This window comes from Geotrypetes seraphini, chromosome 7 (assembly GCF_902459505.1).
Source record: "Geotrypetes seraphini chromosome 7, aGeoSer1.1, whole genome shotgun sequence".
Lineage (NCBI taxonomy): Eukaryota > Metazoa > Chordata > Amphibia > Gymnophiona > Dermophiidae > Geotrypetes > Geotrypetes seraphini.
The window spans coordinates 87,353,732-87,373,964 of NC_047090.1; the positions used below are offsets into that span (position 1 = coordinate 87,353,732).

The following is a 20,233-nucleotide window of genomic DNA, read 5'->3' on the forward strand; positions in this document are numbered from 1 at the left end:
CCTTGTTACATTCCAGGCAGAGAACACAGTAGAGGCATCATAGTCAAATATGACGACATTGTAAAGCTATCCTGGGGCAACACAGGCTATTCTGTAACTGGCTAAATACGAGGGATCTTCAAAAAGTTTCCGCACTTTTTTTAACAATATTTATTAAATATCTCAAATACAAATTACATCATTCCTGCAAGGTGAGCTGGCTTGCCTGACTAGTCACTTGATTGTATGACACACCCTCTTACAACTTCTCCCACCCCAACCATTTCCCACAAAAATATGAAAGTGTGGAAACCTTTTGAAGAACCTTCACAGAAGGAGGGATAGATGGAATAAAAAAAATAGAAGTCTCACTACATGATGTCTCCTCATGAGAATCAGTCAACATATGACGCAAGAAAGAAAAGATGTCTTGGGAATGATTATAAAAAGGGCAGCTCACTCCATAAACATTGAGAGCAGTTTACTTGAGATATGTGAACAGTATGCACTAGTGCTGCCCGATTCAGGAGGAAAAAAAAATTGATTCGATTCAATTCAGCCTATTGAATCGATTTTTCGATTCGATTTTCCTGCCTAATTGGGTGTTTTTTTTCAAACATCCTGGTGGGTTTATTTTATAGCTTCTTCACCCCCTTTGACCTTCCATCTCTTTCCCCCCTCCCCTTCTGTTTCCCTTTCCTCCCTCGGAGGTCTGGCATATTTCCTTTTTTTCATCTCCATCTCCCCGCAGCTGCAGCAATGGACCCCACCATCCACAGATCCACCATCTCTCTTTTTCTCAACTACCCTTTCATCCAGCATCTGTGTTCTGGGTCCCTGTCCCTATTCTCTTCTCCAGTAGTGTCCCCCTTGTGTCTCTGTTCCTATGCTCCCTCCATGCCCAGCATCTTATCTCTGTTTCATGTCTCTCCCCATATCCAGCTTCTTCTTTCTCTCTTCTTTACCTCCTGTATCCCCTTCCCCAGGTACAGGCTTTCTCCTACTATCTCTCCTGCCATCCTGCCTGCTTACTTTGGAGCAGTATCTATTCCTCTTGTACCCTTCCCCTTGTGGTCTTGCATTTCTCTCTCCCTCTCTCCATTAGTCCAGCACCTCTATGTCCTCTACTTTCCTCCCCCTCTTTTTGGTTTGGTCTCTCTCTTCTCTTCACTTCACCCAAGGTCTGGCATCTCCCCTCCCCTCTCTTACTCATTCCTCCTCCTCCCTCTGCACAGGCCTGCCTCTCTGCTGTGAAGGCACTCTTCCTCCTCTTCCCTCTGCACAGGCCTGCCTCCCCGCCATAGAGGCCTGCTCCCTGCCGCGAAGGCCTGCTTCCCCCGCAAGCCTGCATGTTCCCCCAGCTTCCCCGCTTTTACCTTAAGCAGCTAATACGGCAGCCTGCAGGATCACTGGTGCTATAGCAATCCCTGCAGCTGCCTGTCATCCTCAGCGGCACATTCTCTCTGCCGCGATCCTGACTCTGATGTCAGAGCAGGGGCAGGACCGTACCAGAGAGAATGTACCGCTGAGGACGATGGGCAGCTGCAGGGATCGTTATAGCACCAGCGATCCTGCAGGCTGCCTTATTAGCTGTTTAACGTTAGAGCGGGGAAGCTGGGGGAACATGCAGAAGTGGCAGCGGACAGCCAGAAAGAGGCAGCGCTGCCGCTCCTGCTTTATGAAGGCATGGGGGGAAGGGTCGGTCATCGAATTGGGATGCCTATTTTTTTAAAAACTGAATCGATTTGAATCGATTCACCTGATTTGAATCGTAAATTGGGTAGCACTAGTATGCACTGCTGTGGGCTCAGTAAGCTGGAGCACCCCCTTCTCCCAAGGTGCTTTGCTGCAGCTCAGTGGGCTGAGCGTCCTTATTTTTTTATTGTGGGCTGAAAAAGCAGTCTCCATGTTAGCTCTGTTTTTCTCCCTTTGAATCTTCCAGCCTAATACAGCTTTGGCTGCTAAATTAGCAAACAATATTATTCCCAACAGAGTATTTGGGATACACTCCTGGCAATGTCTACCTCAGGAATGTGCTGGTTGTAGTGTGGATAAAACATCTGAACTATGAGTATATTTATTTTTGTTTTATGTTTGTATTAAATAAGCTTATTTAAGGATTACAGAGTCCAGTTTGATAATATTATTGGCTGCTGGTTCAAGAATTTAGCTACCTGGTAATTCTCCAAGTGAGAGTGAGGCTCAAGACAGTGAAAACAAAAAATAAATAAATAAATTTGCAATGCTTAATTAAACTGGCTAAAGAATGACACTGCTCAGATCTGGGGTCAGTGAACATTTGAACTAAGAAATCTGTGGAAACTTAAAATAGAAGCGAGATTGCTCAAGAACCAAGCTGGCATACAGTGCTTTAAAAACCAGCCAGTGAATGTATGTTTGCTGAGATCTGGTCAGAGCAGTATTATTAGAAGCCTTCAAACTTAGAGCTGCCCTAAATGAAATAAGGGAATACATTATTATTTTTCCACACAAAGTATGATTTTGTGTGAACTAACTGACAAACAAAGATCTGTCTCTCACAGAAGTTTTTCCATACTGCCTACATATATTTTTAACTTCTTTGCTCGTTGCATTGCTGTTGGTGTCTGACGTCAGTTAATATTTGCTGTTAAAACATCAGAATGAAGTGTGTCAGCTCAGCCTTACATTGCTAGCTGCCAGCATTTTCTGTTGGCCTAACCAATATCAGCAAAGGACTATGAGTGATCCTGGGATATCAGTGCAAATAGACTTAAGGCTCCTGACCAGCCTTAGAATGTCCTAAATTAAATCTAAATTAAAAGTAACAAAAGACCTCGGCACAGCCCTGAGCTTCAACAGATGTGCTAAAATATGCTAAAGTCCGGTGCTTAAGTAAATAATGGCCCAGCTGCATGTTCTGGCACAGATAGCTAGTGTCAATCAAGAATCATGTCACAGAGCGATTCTGAGAACTTCAGTCTATGAGGGACAGTTTCTCTTCTTTTATCTTCCAGTCTTTCACGCCCCATACACCTTATTTACCCATTGTATCAAACAGTTTACAGAAAGAAATGAGTACTTAACCATAACAGATTCTCTGGACCCTCTGGCTTCCTCTTCCCTTCACTGAAAAACACACTACAACCCTTCATTTGTCACCAAGATGGTAATTCTGTTAACAGGAAACCTACTAAAAGTGCTGGTTATAATGCCCTTTTTAAATCTATTCTATAAAGAAAAAAGCAGGTGCCTACTTTTCTTTATAGAATACTAGTGCAGATGGCCCAAAACAGGCTTATATTTAAGGCATGCACATTAAACTATTCCTATAAGTTGGTGCAATGTCTGGCCTAGTTCTGAGCTAGAATACACAGATTTTACACATATACCTGATGCCCTGCCCAGACTCTACTTATGTGTACACCCACTGTGCTATCAAATCATACGATGCCATTTATGCACTTATCTACCCCTTACAATTAGGTGGCTTCTTTTAATTACACCCCAAAGGTGGAATATATCAGGTTCACCCCTAAACCAGTGCTGAGAAAGCAAAGATACTTACCTGTAGCAAGTGTTCTTTAAGGGCAGTAGGCATATATTCTCACTTATGGATGATGTCATGTATGGAACCCAGTGCAGACACTGCCAAGTGCTGGTCCTGCGAGTCGACATTGGGCGGGAAGGCACTGGCACATGTGCGGAATGAGTGTTGTCTAAAAAATTTAAAGTGACAATGCAGTACACAGTTCCATGGATGATGTCACCCAAATGTGAGAATATAATGCCTACTTGTCCTTGGAGAACATGATTTTTCAGCTGATCAATTGTAATCAAGCCACCCAACCCCCCACTGTACAGATATTTCACTAAAAGTACCTTCTCGTTCCTTATTGCTATACTTGGGCAGAAAGGTATGTCTATTTACCCTGATCATTCATACTGTCCATAATTGTCATCAGTTTCTTTAGCCTTGCCATCGATTCTTGTTCATTGCCTTTGCTCATAAAATCTTGTCCAAAGCCAGGTATCATACCCTACATGGGAGGTAAAACAGATGTTTGTTTTGATGCAATGATAGTGCATTTCAAAGCCAGCATGTCTTAAGGGCTGAGGGTCTATTGAATCTGAACATAGTACCAGAATGGAAGAGGCACAAAGTGAACTGCGTATACAATAATTTTCCAGGCGGTGTTATTTTAAAATGAATCCATCCTTGCAAGTCAGATACTCTGAATGCTTTAAATGGCAGGACACAATACTGCTCAGGACTTCATGTATAAGGAGATTGCTCATGTGGTTTTTTTTTCATGTGGATTTACATAATATAAAACATCCACAAAGACACTAGGAAGGACTATGGGCCAGATTCTCTAAGCTCAGACACCATGGTAAAAAATTACCATGGTGGGAGCGATTTTTGTTTTACTGGCAATTCTCAGCACAATAGCATGCAAGCAGCAAGCTTTCCCCCTGACAGCCTCCCACCGCACAAGCCTGGTTATCTAGTGGGCCTTCCCCATCCCCCTTGTACCTTTTTAAGAAAACTGACAGAAGGGGTGCTTACTCCTTCCTGGCAGGCCCGCCTCTTCAAAATGGTGGGCCTTCCCCTTCCCGGTGCATCCTGGAATTAACTAGGGTGGGGCCTAAGGCCTTGATTGGCCCAGGTGACCAAGACTCCTGCTATGGGAGGAGCCTTAGGATCTTGGGTCAGTCTTAGGATTCTCCCTCCCAGTACATCCCAGGGTGCACCGGGAAGAGACCTAAGGCCCTGATTGGTCCCAAAATGCACCAGGAAGACCCGCAATTTTGAAGAGGCAGGCCTGCTGGTGGGAATGAGTGATCACCCCTCCTGCCGATCTTCTTAAAAAGGTATGGAGGGGTTGGGGGAGATGGCCCACTAGACCACCAGGCTTGTGCGGTAACGGGCTGTGGGAGGCTGTCAGGGAAGGGGGAACTTCCTGTCGGTGAATAACAGGGGAGGGGTATTGGGGAGGAGGATGGCCCACCAGGCTTGTGTGGTGAGGAGCTGTGGGAGGCTGTCGGGTTGGGGAAGAGGGTCTTTTTTTTTTAGGCGCAGTTCGTGTGTCTGCCATACACATAAAACCTCATTATATAGTTTTAATATTAAAATTACCTAATTGTACTACATTTGCATAGTACAATCGGAGCTTGCTAGAAAGCATGGAAAAGACCATGGTGAGCCGTTTTAATAATAGCACCATCATTAAATGCACAGTAACTTTAGAGCAGTGTCCCACAGTGAATGTGGATTTGGACATGATATACTATCAGATCGACAAACTAAGAAGTGACAAATCCCCTGGACCAGATGGAATTCACCTGAGAGTGCTAAAGGAGCTTAAGGTAGAAATCGGAGAACTTTTACAATCCCTAGCTAACTTGTCAATTAGAACCGGGCGAATACCAGACAACTGGAAGATAGCGAATGTCATTCCAATCTTCAAAAAAGGATCGAGAGGAGAACCGGGCAACTATAGACCTGCGAGTCTTACGTCGGTTCCTGGGAAGATGGTTGAAGCACTAATAAAGGATAGCATAGTGCAACACCTGGAAAACCACGACCTGATGAGAGCTAGTCAGCATGGCTTCAGGAAGGGGAAGTCATGTTTGACAAACTTACTTCAATTTTTTGAAGAGGTGAACAAACAAATCGATAACGGTGAACCAGTGGATATAATATACTTGGACTTCCAGAAAGCATTCGACAAGGTTCCACACGCAAGGCTTCTGAAGAAACTACAAAGCCATGAAATAGAAGGAGATATACTAAGATGGATAGGCAAATGGCTGGAAAACAGATTACAGAGGGTGGGCATAAATGGGAAGTTCTCGGACTGGGAAAAGGTGACGAGCGGTGTACCCCAGGGTTCGGTCCTTGGGCCCATCTTGTTCAATATCTTCATAAACGACCTGGAAGAAGAAACAACAAGTAATTTAATCAAGTTTGCAGACGACACAAAACTATGTAGGGCAGTTGGGTCACAAAAGGACAGAGAAGCACTCCAGAGAGATTTGAACCAGCTAGAGAAATGGGCAGAAAAATGGCAGATGAAGTTTAACATAGAAAAATGCAAAGTGATGCACCTGGGTAAAAAAAACAAGGAACATGAATATAAAATGTTAGGTGTAACATTGGGCAAGAGCGAACAAGAAAGGGACCTGGGGGTACTGATAGACAGGACCCTGAAGCTGTCAGCACAATGCGCAGCGGCAGCAAAGAAAGCGAACAGGATGTTGGGCATGATAAAGAAGGGAATCATGAGTAGATCGGAGGACATTATAATGCCGCTTTACAGAGAATGGTCAGACCACACTTGGAATACTGTGTCCAATACTGGTCTCCCTACCTAAAGAAGGATATAACCCTGCTGGAGAGGGTGCAAAGACGAGCCACGAAGCTAGTTAAAGGTATCAAGAATTTGAGCTACAAAGAATGCCTCGGAAAACTGGGATTGTTCACCCTCGAGAAGAGAAGACTGCGAGGGGACATGATAAAGACTTTTAAAATACTAAAAGGATTTGACAAAATAGAGCAAGAAACATCGTTATTCACATTGTCCAATGTGACTCGGACAAGAGGTCATGGACTGAAACTGAGGGGCACCAGGCCCAGGACAAATATCAGGAAATTCTGCTTCACACAACGAGTGGTAGACACTTGGAACGCACTCCTGGAGGAGGTCGTGATGGAGACCACCATTCCGGGATTCAAGGGCAAGTTAGATGCACACCTTCTCGCAAATCACATTGAGGGATATGAGTAAACAAGGTTTCTCAAAAGGGAACACCTGGCTTGGACTCCGCGAGTGCGGGTCGCCGGACTGGATAGACCTAGGGTCTGATGCGGCGAAGCCATTTATTATGTTCTTATGTCCCGCAAAATTTCTGAAGCCGCAGCACACTAAACTCAGTGCCGTGGCTGGAGCGCATCTGAAAATGTGTGGATGTCGATGCGATGATGTCACGCACATGTGATGTCATCATGTTGACATCTGCACATGCACAGAGCATGCTATTACTATATTGGTAGGTGGTGCTGAAGGAGGAGAGGAGGAGGAGGAGAGGCACCAGCACCGGCTGTCTACAGGATGTGCCTCTCGCTGTGAGAGGCACGACCTGTAAGCAGTCAGCTGGCGCCTCTCCTCCTCGCCGATGCCTCGCAGTACACAATTTGCGATATACTGCTTGTTTAGAGAATCTGCTTCTACGTCAGAACAGGAAGATGATGGGCAAGGATCCAATCTACTTGCTATCAGACTTTTACAGGAAGGTGGCTTTAATGCCAGTATTTAGCAACTCTGCTCCCCCCCCTCCCCAAACTCCGAATGAAAGAAGGTTAAGTTGAATACTAGAGTACTGACCAGGATTTGGCTGAAGGGACCCATCTTCATGATGTTTTGGAACTGTTCATACATGTCTCTCAAAGTGAACTGACCTAAGCAAAAAAGGAAGTGAAAGGTTAATGACACAGAAAAAAATTCATTGTTAGTATGAGGAGTGGGGAAGGCCTCAGGGCTTTGTACTTCTCTGAAAAATACCTCAAATTTTTTTTTTTTTTTTTAACTTTTATATTAAAATTACTGCAGATCTTTAGGCCCTGTAGTTCAGTGGATGGGTCACTACCTAGATGAACTTGGGTTCAGTTCTCAGGAGAATAGACAAAACCAGCTCTAAAATGGAGAGCCAGATAGGATAATAAACAGGCAGAATGGGTATATCAACTGGCTCTTATCTACTGGTCATCCATTGGTACTCAGATTTTTAGGAATTTTTAGGATAATTTTATAATTGCATATAAAGGTTCAAAATACAACCTTAAACTTTTCCCTATGCTGGATCCTCAAAAGAAAAATACCCCTGCACTCCTATTTAGAAAATACTCCAAGAAAACTATGTGCTTATATTTACACTTACTATACTGAGTGCAGCATTTTTCTGGATTAAAATATACATACATTTTTGAATTTTCTAGATGACACACAAATGTCAAACCCTCCCTGTGTCCTTCTCTGTATTTCTTCCCTTTCAACAGGCCATAGTTCCTTGTACTTCTTTCTCAATTGGAACAAGTTCTTAAGCAGCAATAATAGAACACATACATTTTAGGGATCTTTTTAAAAGCTTCCTTTAGGTTCCTTCTATAAACTGAAGTTATTCTGTACACACATCTGAGTATTGTGGCTAGTGGTGACTTATTTATGTATCAATTAATTTGAATAAGAATTACTTTTTTCATGGATATTTTCTGGCAAGCACTTTTTACAGCTCAACATAAGAGTGTATCCCTGAGCAATGGACTATATGGAGGTGAGACAGTATCTGCTGCTCTGAAAATCCACAGTTCCTGAAGGCCTGCTCTAGCAGCAATACTGCAAGACTATCGCTAGAAATCATGGCCACCATTTTGAACATCAAAAGTACAAGTAGGAGCGATTGAGGATCACTCTTGCCCATCCTATTGTATTCTAACAAAGAATTCTTAAGGTAAGCCTGGGAGGAGGGGGGAGTTTGCTGCTGTCCATTGCTCCCAGAATCTGCAGCTCAGGTGTCCATTATGCTGACGATGTACTTACTGCACTTGAGGTAGAATTCCTGAAAACTATCAGCTTGATATTCAAAAACATTTATGTGAGCAGCATTAGATGCTAACCACTTTTTTTAATTTTAAAATTCTGTGCCCACTAATGGATAAATTTTGGCTGGACAACTTGATGTCTGCACAAAACATTTTTGTTAAAATTTAGGAGAAGGAGCCATGAGCACTCTAGATGAGAAGCCAAAATTTATCTAAATAACAAACATTTTCAGGGTCACCAGGCCGCTCAGTGGTATAAATTAATATCTGGATTTTTGAATAAGAAACCAAAAACTGGTCTGCATGACATTTGGAGCACTGAGATAAAGCATCAAATTACTGCATCTCAATGGCCATGAATTTGGTCTTGGAGGATGAGATGTACAATGTCTGCATTTATGAGACAAACATGGTTTTTCTTATTACATAGAGTATTTTGGACCCCAGTACGTTTGCATAGAGTAGATACCGTATTTTCACGCAGATAACACGCACCCGTGTATAACGCGCACACGGGTATAGCGTGCAGAAACCACGATATTATGTATAAAAACTTTTGTATACCGCGCTCACGGGTATAACGCGCATGCTGCCCGACTGTCTTTTCGCCCGCCCCGACTCTCCTCTGGCCACCCCGACTCTCCTTTCGCCCGCCCCGACTCTCCTCTGGACACCCCGACTCTCCTTTCGCCCTCCCCGACTCTCCGTGCGCTGTCCCGACTCTCCGTTTACCCGCCCTGCCCTGCCCCCCCCCCCCCGGCAGGACCACTCGCACCCCCACCCCGAAGGACCGCCGACTCCCCGACAATATCGGGCCAGAAGGGAGCCCAAACCCTCCTGGCCACGGCGACCCCCTACCCCCACCCCGCACTACATTACGGGCAGGAGGGATCCCGGCCCTCCTGCCCTCGACGCAAACCCCCCTCCCTCCAACGACCGCCCCCCCCCAAGAACCTCCGACCGCCCCCTCATAAATGCTTTTATTAGAAGCTTATGGCTTGCCCACTAAATATCCTCCCTTCTGGAAGACACAGCAGAGAGTCTAATAAGAGCCCACGAGATACAAAAGTTTTTCTACATAGTTCCCACCCCGCCCGACGCCCGATTCACCCCCCCAGCAGGACCGCTCGCACCCCCACCCCGAACGACCGCTTGCACGCGCTCCCACCCGCACCCGCGATCGGAGCAAGAGGGAGCCCAAGCCCTCTTGCCCGGCCGACTCCCCGACAATATCGGGCCAGGAGGGAGCCCAAACCCTCCTGGCCACGGCGACCCCCTCCCCCCACCCCGCACTACATTATGGGCAGGAGGGATCCCAGGCCCTCCTGCCCTCGACGCAAACCCCCCTCCCTCCAACGACCGCCCCCCCCCACGAACCTCCGACCGCCCCCCCAGCCGACCCGCGACCCCCCTGGCCGACCCCCACGACACCCCCCCCCCCCCTTCCCCGTACCTTTGGTAGTTGGCCGGACAGACGGGAGCCAAACCCGCCTGTCCGGCAGGCAGCCAACGACGGAATGAGGCCGGATTGGCCCATCCGTCCCAAAGCTCCGCCTACTGGTGGGGCCTAAGGCGCGTGGGCCAATCAGAATAGGCCCTGGAGCCTTAGGTCCCACCTGGGGGCACGGCCTGAGGCACATGGTCGGGTTGGGCCCATGTGCCTCAGGCCACGCCCCCAGGTGGGACCTAAGGCTCCAGGGCCTATTCTGATTGGCCCACGCGCCTTAGGCCCCACCAGTAGGCGGAGCTTTGGGACGGATGGGCCAATCCGGCCTCATTCCGTCGTTGGCTGCCTGACGGACAGGCGGGTTTGGCTCCCGTCTGTCCGGCCAACTACCAAAGGTACGGGGAAGGGGGGTGGGGGTGTCGTGGGGGTCGGCCAGGGGGGTCGCGGGTCGGCTGGGGGGGCGGTCGGAGGTTCTTGGGGGGGCGGTCGTTGGAGGGAGGGGGGTTTTCGTCGAGGGCAGGAGGGCCTGGGATCCCTCCTGCCCGTAATGTAGTGTGGGGTGGGGGTAGGGGGTCGCCGTGGCCAGGAGGGTTTGGGCTCCCTCCTGGCCCGATATTGTCGGGGAGTCGGCCGGGCAAGAGGGCTTGGGCTCCCTCTTGCTCCGATCGCGGGTGCGGGTGGGAGCGCGTGCGAGCGGTCGTTCAGGGTGGGGGTGCGAGCGGTCCTGCTGGGGGGGTGAATCGGGCGTCGGGCGGGGTGGGAACTATGTAGAAAAACTTTTGTATACCGCGCTCACGCGGGAGGGGTATGCGCGGTAGGTAAAAACGCGTATAACGCGCGCGTTATATGCGTGATAATACGGTAGTTCTAAATCTAATAGATGTTGGCATTGTCATCTGGAAGTTGGGACGTTAGATCATTTACTATACCATTGTCCTTTGATGCTAAAATTTTGGACATCGATTTGGGATCAGGTTAATAATTTATTAGAAAATCCAGAGGCACTATTGTATGATACCATTTTATTTGGAACATCTATGAGGGCAAAAAGTCAAATATCGGCACAAAATAACAAACTTTTGTTTATAATGACGGGAGTTGCCATGCAGCTTATTTTAAAGAATTGGAAAAATTGGGATAGATTAAATTATTCATTCTGGTGGAAATCCCTATGTCATATCTTTAAAATGGAAAAGTTTATGGCCATTCAGAAGGGTTATTATAAAAAATTTATGGAAGTTTGGGAACCATTAACTAAATATTGTAAAGATTGATTTATTTGTATAATTTGGGAAAAACATGCACATCCAGGGAGTGGGGGAGGGGGATATGTTTTGGCATTTGTTAAGAAATATAGAAGGGTTGATTACAAGTATTTTATGAGATGTTTGTAAATTGAAAATGGGTAGGAGAAAATAAGTTTTGCCTTTATTCTATTAAGTATATTGTGCTGTAATGATATTAATTTATGTAAATGCATCATCTTTTGTGCACAATTAGTTTTAAAAATGAATAAAGAATATATATAAAAAAAAAAAATTACAAATGACTAAGGGACACTCAAAGTTACAGGGAAATACTTTTAAAACCAGTAGGAGGAAATATTTTTTCATTCAGATTAGTTAAGCTTTGGAATACATTGCCAGAGGTTGTGGTAAGAGCGGATAGTGTAGCTGGTTTTAAGAAAGGTTTGGACAATTTCCTGGAGGAAAAGTCCATAGTCTTGTTATTGAGAAAGACATGGGGGAATCCACTGCTTGTCCTGGATCGGCAGAATGGAATGTTGCTACTCCTTGGGATTTGGTCAGGTACTAGTGACCTGGGTTGGCCACCATGAGAATAGGCTACTGGGCTAAATGGACCATTGGTCTACCCAGTAAGGCTATTCTTATGTTCTTAAACTGTTATATTATCTGTTTAGAGAGGACTGATAAATATGCTGTCCTAAACTTAATGGATAAAGCTACTGAATACTAAACAAAGATAAGTGGATAATTCATTAGCTAATCTTGATGTGGCAGCTATGATATTACCCCTCTAATTTTTTGGGGGGTTACAGAATTCACCACCCAGCACAAGAGAACAATTACTGGCACCAGGTTTTTAAAAAATGATTAAAAAAAATAGGGGAGTGCAGGACAAGGATCCTCATCTTGTTTGTACAGCTGGTGGAATTAGAGGACAGGTTTCATGACTTACCATGTTTGAGCTTCTCAATAAGAGCTTCATTATCATCCAGCTTCAGCTCATTGACTTTATCTATTAACCCTTCAATATCTCCCATACCTGAAAACAGAATGAGAAATTAATCTTTTAACTTCAGGTAATCCATGGAGGGCTGCTCCCCCCTTTAACAGGTGACAAAGAATCTAGCTTAAATGGGCAATGATTCTACAAAACAAAGGGAAGAAGCTAAATATATATATATAAAAATCAAAGTCCCGCCAAAAGCCGGTTTCTAGCCGGTTGGCGGTACGCTGTGCATGTTCACTATAAATCTCCCCATGTCGCCTTGACAAAGACATCCGAAACGCGTTGGCGTTCAGGGGATTGATCTTAAGCTAAATGCTGAAAGCTAAGTAACCTTATATATGTTCATATGAAACGATAAGATAATTAACATTGACAGATAAAATAACTTATAATGAAATAAGCAAAGTAAAAAAGATAAAACGGAAGAGGAGGTTCCGTGGGGCAAATGAAGAATTTCTCCCTTCAAACTATGCTGTTTGTCGGGTTGTCCGATACCCCATACGGTCCTCAATAAGGATACATTTCATGAACAGTTGAACTAGACTGCTTTTGTGACTCTGTGATTTTGCCGTGCAAGACTTTTGAGATTACCCATTAATAAGACTATTTGATTGATATTTTAAATCCAGCATTTGATCTGGTAGATTGGGGGAAAATTTGCATAGCTGGGAACTGTTGGTAGTTTTAAAATAAATAAAATTTAATCTATGTTTTTACACCCTCCCCTCTTTCAAAACTGCGGTGTGGTTTTTAGCGCCGGCCACAGCAGTATTAGCTCCAACATTCATTGAATTCCTATGACTGTCAAGAGTTGTTAATGCCATGGCTGGTGCTAAAAACCATGCAACAGTTTTGTAAAGGGGGAGGGGTTAAAGAGTGAAAGTTTAAAAGTTAGGCATTGTAGAGAGTGGTCAACTCTCAAAGAGAAGTAGGGTGTTCAATGATTCCCACTATCCCCTTTGCTATTTAATATTTGTTTATGCCCTCTAGGTGATATACGTAATTGGAGACTATGAAATTTCTTATGCATATGCAGAAGACATTCAGTTAACCGATGCCTATGGGAAGGGATGTGACAAGAAGCATAGAAGATTAAATTAATGTCTGAAGAAAGTGAAGATGTGGTCAGGTCAGGGTAGATTAGTACTGAAAGTAAAACTCTTAGTTTAAATAGACTTTACCCAAGGAAATTCTTGTTATCAGTCTTAAAGCACAGTTACTTACCGTAATGGGTGTTATCCAGGGATAGCAGGAAGATATTCTCACACACGGGTGACGTCACCAACGGAGCCCCTGTACGGATACTTTAAAAGTGCATTGTCACTTTAAGACTTGAAAAAATTTGCAATAGCCTGCACCGTTCATGCGCGAGTGTCTTCCTGCCCGACATAGGCGCACAGTCCCTCAGTTCAGATAAGCCAGTTAAAAAGCCAACCAGGGGAGGTGGGTGGGTTGTGAGAATATCTGCCTGCTGTCCCTGGATAACACCCGTTACGGTAAGTAACTGTGCTCTATCTCAGGACAAGCAGGCAGCATATTCTTACACATGGGTGACCTCCAACTTAACCAGAATGAGATGGTGGGAGAGTTGGCCTTCAAATAAATAAATTTTGTAATACTGACTGACCGAAATGCCCATCCCGTCTGGAAAAAGTTTCCAGGCACTAATGAGAGGTTAAGGTATTAACCGAGGAACAAGTAGCAGCCTTTCAGATTTCCTCAATAGGAGTAAATCTAAGGCTGCCCTAGCTCGGACCTTGTGGGTTGTGACACAACTCTCCAATTGCAGTCCAGCCTGAACATAAAAGAACAATATACAGGCAGCCAACCAGTTGGAAATTGTTCTCTTGGAAATAGGATGCCCCAACTTGTTAGGATCAAATGAGACAAAAAGTTGAGGAGATGTTCTATGAGGCTTTGTCCGGTTGATGCAATAGGCCCAAGCACGTTTACAGTCCAGAGTGTCAAGAGCTGATTCTCCTGCATGAGATTGAGGCTTAGGGAAAAAAAACAGGAAGGACAATCGACTGATTGAGATGAAACTCTGATACAACTTTTGGCAGAAACTTTGGATGTGTGCGCAGAACCACCATGTCATGATGAAAAATTGTGACAGGTGGATCCGTCACTAACGCTTGCAGCTTACTGACCCTCCTGACAGAAGTGAGTGATATGAGAAAAACAACTTTCCAGGTGAGAAACTTGAGATGAACTGTGGCCATTGGTTCAAATGGAGGCTTCATTAATCTGGAAAGAACCACATTAAGATCCCAGACAACTGGAGGGGGTTTGAGAGATGGTTTCACATTGAAAAGTCCCTTCATAAATCTGGAGACCAAAGGATGAGCAGTAGGGGGTTTACCCTTGACTGGAAGGGGAAAAGCTGTAATAGCACTGAGATGAACTCTAATGGATGTAGATTTGAGTTCAGTCAGACAGATGAAGCAAATAATCCAACACTAGTTCAACTGACAAGGAAACTGGATCATGATGAAGATGACACCAGGAAGAAAAACTGAGTCAACTTTTGTTGATAACATTGTTGAGTGGATGATTTCCTAGAGGCATCAATAATATTGCAGACAGGCTGAGAGAAGTGCAATGCAGATGGATTCAGCCCGAGAGATACCAAACTGTCAGGTGTAATGATTGCAGATTGGGATTAGAGAATGACATGGGGAAAAAAAAATTTGTCTCTGTCACCGTCCTGTCCCCACGACCACCGTCCCTGTCACCGCTCCATCCCCACAACCACTGTCTCCACCCCGTCCCCGCAGCATCAATACTGCAATATTTAGCTTATTCCTTCCTTATAAATCAAAGTTCTGGCTGCTGAACTAGAGAAAGATGTTCAGCTGGCAGGGCTTTGTTTATAAATTTTTATAAACACAATTAATATACTATTTTATCCTAAAGCAAAATAAATAAATAAATAGAAATGTTTTTTCTACTTTGTTGTCTGGTTTCTGCTTCCCTCATCTTCTCATTCAATTCCTTCCATCCACTGTCTGTCTTCTCTCTGCGTCTTCAATTTGCTCTGTTACTGTGCCTCTCCCTTCACCTCCCCCCCCCCAATTGGTCTGGCACCCATCTTCTTCCCTCCGCTCCCCCATAGTCTGGCATCTCTGTCTTCTTCCCTTCCAGCATCTTCTTCCCACTCTGTCTTCCCCATGTCCCTTCAGCGTCTTCTCCCCACTCTGTCTTCCCCATGTCCCTTCAGCGCTTTCTCCCCACTCTGTCTTCCCCATGTCCTTTCAGCGTTTGTTCCTCTCCATCCCCCCTTCGGTGTCTGTTCCTTTCCTCCACCACCCTTCCCTCTCATCACCTCACCTCCCTTCGGCACCCCTCTTGCGGCCCCCTCCCTCCTTTTTACCTACCCGAATCTATCCATCTTCCTCCCTCCCCTTTACCTTCGTGACGCATTTTTAGTAACTTCTTCAAAGCCATCGGAGCCTGCAAACAGTAGCATGTGTGTGTGGGCAGAAGCTTCTCTTCTGACACAAACGGAAGTTGCGTCAGAGGAGATGCTTCCGCCCACACACGCACGCTACTGCTTGCAGGCTCTGACAGCTTTGTGAAGAAGTTACTCAAAACACGCTGCGAAGGTAAAGGGGAAGGAGGGAGGGAGATAGATAGATTCGGGTAGGTAGGAAGGAGGGAGGAGGCCGCATGTGTTCCCTCCCTTAACTGCGAGGACAAGGCCATTCACCGCTCCACGGGGCGGTGGATCGCCTTGTCCCTGTACCAGCAGTGAGCACTTTCCCCCCCCTCATCGTTTCGGCAGGTTACCCGTGACTAGCCACAGGTAACAGCCACTGAGTCATTCTCTAATTAGGATGTAAAAGAGATCTGTGATTCTGAGTAAGCAGAGTAGGAAAATTGGTAGAGGTATGGGCTCCCTGGTGCTGAGCTGTAGTAGAAGGGGGAACCAATGTTGCCTAGGCCACCGAGGAGCAATTAGGATCATTGTGGTGAACTCCCATTTGAGTTTGAAGAGAGTTTTCAACAGGAGAGGAGTGGGAGGAAACGCATTAGGAACAGTTGCATTCAATCCAGAAGAAACGCATCGACTTTCAGACAGTGAGGAGAGTAGAGTCTGGAGCAGAACTGGAGCAACTTGTGATTGTACAGAGCTGCAAACAAGTCCACTTGTGGAATACCCCATTGTGCATAGATGGGATGGAGAGCTGCAGAACTGAGCGTCCATTCATGAGGCTGAAGAATTCTGCCGAGGTTGTTTGCCAAGGTATTCTTTGCCTCTTGAATGTAGACTGCCTTCAGGAAAATGTTGCGGGCAGTCACCCAAAGCCAGATTTTCTGAGCCTCCTGACAAAGCGGGAGAGATCCCGTGCCTCCTTGCTTGTTTATGTAATACATTGCTATTTGATTGTCTGTGCGAAGGAGGAGGACTTGAGGGCTCAAGAGATGTTGGAAAGCTTTGAGGGCATAATAAATTGCTCTGAGCTCAAATAAACTGATGTGAAATTTGCGCTCCCTGGAGGACCAATGACCCTGAATTTGAAGGCCGTCTAGGTGCGCCCCCCCAGGCATAAGGGGATGCATCCGTCGTTATTACCTTGTGATGAGGAGGCAAGTGGAAAAGGAAAGGAGATCTCTGGACAGATTGGAGGAGGTCATCCACCAGTGAAGTGACTTTTGAGAGACGAAGTTGCAGAAATATGCTGTGAGAGATGATTTTTTGCTTCAGACCACTGAGAAGAGAGGGTCCACTGAGGAGTGCGAAGATGCAGTCTGGCAAGTGGGGTAACATGGACTGTGGAGGCCATGTGACCCATGAGAACCATCATGCATCTCGCTGAGATTATTCCGAGGCAAAGCAGCTGCTGACATAGGTGAAGAAGAAAGTTTTGACGATCTGGAGGAAGAAACGCCCTCATAACAGTGGTATCGAGAATGGCCCCAATGAACTGTAGACGTCGAGTCGGAAGAAGGTTCAACTTGGGGAAATTGATTTCAAAACCCAAAGTTTGAAGAAATGAGATACTGTGAGTCATCGCAAGAGCAACCTCCTGAGATGAGTGGGCCTTGATCAACCAATCATCTACATAAGGGAAGACCTGAAAACAGTGGGATCATAAGGCGGCTGCTACCACAATCAGGCACTTTAAACATAGAAGATGACGGCAGATAAGGGCCATAGCCCATCAGGTCTGCCCACTCTACTGACCCACCCCCAAGTCTACTATCCTAGGGATCCCACTCCTGGTGACAGGTTCCCTTGGCTTAACCTCTAAGGGATCCCACATGGGCATCCCATTTGCTCTTAAATTCTTGCACGCTGTTTGCCTTGATTACCTGCACCGGGAGCTCGTTCCAAGGATCAACCACTCTCTCAGTGAAGAAATATTTCCTGGTGTCACCATGAAATTTCCCGCCCCTGAGTTTGAGCGGATGCCCTCTTGTGGCTGAGGGTCCTTTGAGAAAAAGAATCTCTTCGTCCATCTCGATACGGCCAGTAATATACTTAAACGTCTCGATCATGTCTCCTCTCTCCCTACGTTCCTCGAGTGAGTACAGCCGCAAATTTTTCAGCCTTTCCTCGTACGATAGATCCTTGAGCCCCGAGACCATCCTGGTGGCCATCCGTTGCACCGACTCTACTCTCAGCACATCTTTTCGGTAGTGTGGCCTCCAGAATTGCACACAGTATTCCAAATGAAGTCTCACCATGGTTCTAATAGCATTATGACTTCAGGCTTCCGGCTGACGAAACTCCTGCAGATGCAACCTACCAACTGTCTTGCCTTAGATGAAGCCTTCTCCACATGATCAGCAGTTTTCATGTCTGCGCTGATGATCACTCCCAAGTCTCGTTCTGTTGAAGTTCTAGCTAAGGTCTCACCATTCAAGGTGTAAGTTCTGCACGGATTTCTACTGCCGAGGTGCATGATCTTGCATTTCTTAGCGTTGAAGCCCAGCTGCCAGGTCGAGGACCAAAGCTCCAACAAATGCAGGTCCTGTGTCATACTATTGGGGTGAATTGCCGTCTCTCACTATATTGCATAGTTTGGCGTCGTCAGCGAATAACGTTATCTTATCTTGAAGCCCCTGAGTTAGGTCCCCTATGAATATGTTGAAAAGGAGCGGGCCCAAGACTGAGCCCTGCGGTACTCTACTGGTCACCTCCGATGTTTTAGAGAGGGTACCATTAACTACCACCCTCTGAAGTCTGCCATTCAGCCAGTCATTGACCCATGTAGTTAGTGTTTCTTCCAGCCCCATTGATTTCATCTTGCTCAACAGCCTACGATGTGGGACACTATCGAAAGCTTTGCTGAAGTCTAGGTATACGATGTCCACGGATTCTCCCAAGTCTAGCTGTTTTGTTACCCAGTCAAAGAAGCTGATGAGATTGGATTGGCAGGACCTATCCTTGGTGAATCTGTGTTGACTAGGATCCCGTAGATTCTCCTCATCCAAGATTGCGTCTAATTTACGTTTGATTAGTGTTTCCATGAGTTTGCATACTATTGATGTGAGACTCACCGGTCTGTAGTTTGCAGCCTCTGCCCTGCAACCCTTTTTGTGCAGTGGAACGACGTTAGCTGTTTTCCAGTCTATGGGGACTCTCCCCGAACTTAGGGAGAGATTGAAGAGTCCTGATAGCGGTTCTGCCAGGACATCACGCAGCTCACTGAGGACCCGTGGAGAAGATGCCAGGCCAAAGGGAAGTACCTTGTACTGGTAATGACATTGATTAACTTGGAAACGGAGACACTTGCGGGAAGCCTGATGAATCGGTATACGAGTATAGGCTTCCTTGAGATCCAGAGAGGCCAGTCGTTTTGAGTCAAGAGGGGATATAGTATGGTTCAAGAGAGCATGCGGAATTTCTCCCTGACAAGAAATTTGTTTAGGACTCTGAGATCCAGAATTGGGCAAAGTCCTCCCGTCTTCTTTGGAACTAAGAAGTAGCGAGAGTAAAATCCCCGAGTTTGCTGAAGGAGAGGAACTTCCCTTGATAGCATTGAGGAGAAGCAGGGATTGAACCTCCTGAAGGAGAGAGGACTGCGCAAGGTTGGAAGCAGACTCTCTTGGAGGATGATCTGGAGGGAGGGTGTTGAAGTGAAGAATATATCCCTAGCAAATGATGTTTACCACCCAAAGATTGGAGGTGATGAGCTCCCAACGACTGATGAAATACTGAAGTCGACCTCCCAATGGCTAAGGGAGAGTTTGTAGCAGTGGAACTGTAGCTAAGCTCTGCAGGAACACGTCAAAAAGGCTGAGCAGGTTTTGGCCGAGTAGCTGGTTGGGATTTTGCCTGACATGGTTGTTACTTCTGCCTTTTCAGTGGAGGACGAGAAAGAGCAGATGCCCTGGCAGAAAACTTGTGTTGATATGAAGAAGCAGGTTTAAACTGTCGAGATTTCTTTTTTGGCTTGACCAGAGTGTCCCATCTGGTCTCGTGGGCTAAAAGCTTCTGTTTAACAGTGTCGGTAGATGGTCCAAAGAGCTCGTCACCCACACATAGAGCATTTGTGAGACGGGGTGGTTAACGTCAAGGTCAGACACTCTAAGCCACGCCAGACGTCTCATGGCTACTGACATGGTTACCGCTCTGGAGGAGAGCTCAAACTTGTTGTAAGCTGAACGTACCATGTACTTACACAACTGCAAAATGGTGGAGACAAGATGGTGGAATCTCTTCGTCTTGCGAGAAGGAATATATTTCTGGTATGCTGAAAACTGCTTAACCAGGTGTTTTAAATAACAGGAAAAGTAAAAATTGTAGTTTCCTGCCCTATTGGCAAGCATTGAGTTTTGATACAGACGTCTGTCAAATTTATCTATGGTACAGCCCTCTCTGCCAGGAGGGACGGAAGCGTAGACACTAGTTGTTGAGGACTTTTTTTTGAGAGATTCATGTGGCAATTGTGGTTTGTCAAATACGGGAAGAGCCACCACCTTATAAAGAGACTCAGGTTTTTTAGGTGCCACCGGGATAGAAA

At 45.8% G+C, this 20,233-nt stretch overlaps 1 protein-coding gene across 1 annotated transcript in view; it reads right to left on the minus strand.

Moving 5' to 3' along the window:
* Positions 1-20,233, minus strand: part of SRP54 (signal recognition particle 54) — a 91,183-nt gene that overhangs the window by 11,197 nt on the left and 59,753 nt on the right. The window contains exons 11-13 of the mRNA XM_033952257.1: positions 12,207-12,293; positions 7,347-7,420; positions 3,890-3,998 (exon numbers count right to left, since the gene is read on the minus strand). Coding sequence (XP_033808148.1) covers positions 3,890-3,998; positions 7,347-7,420; positions 12,207-12,293 — 270 coding nt within the window. The remainder of the gene's footprint in view (positions 1-3,889; positions 3,999-7,346; positions 7,421-12,206; positions 12,294-20,233) is intronic.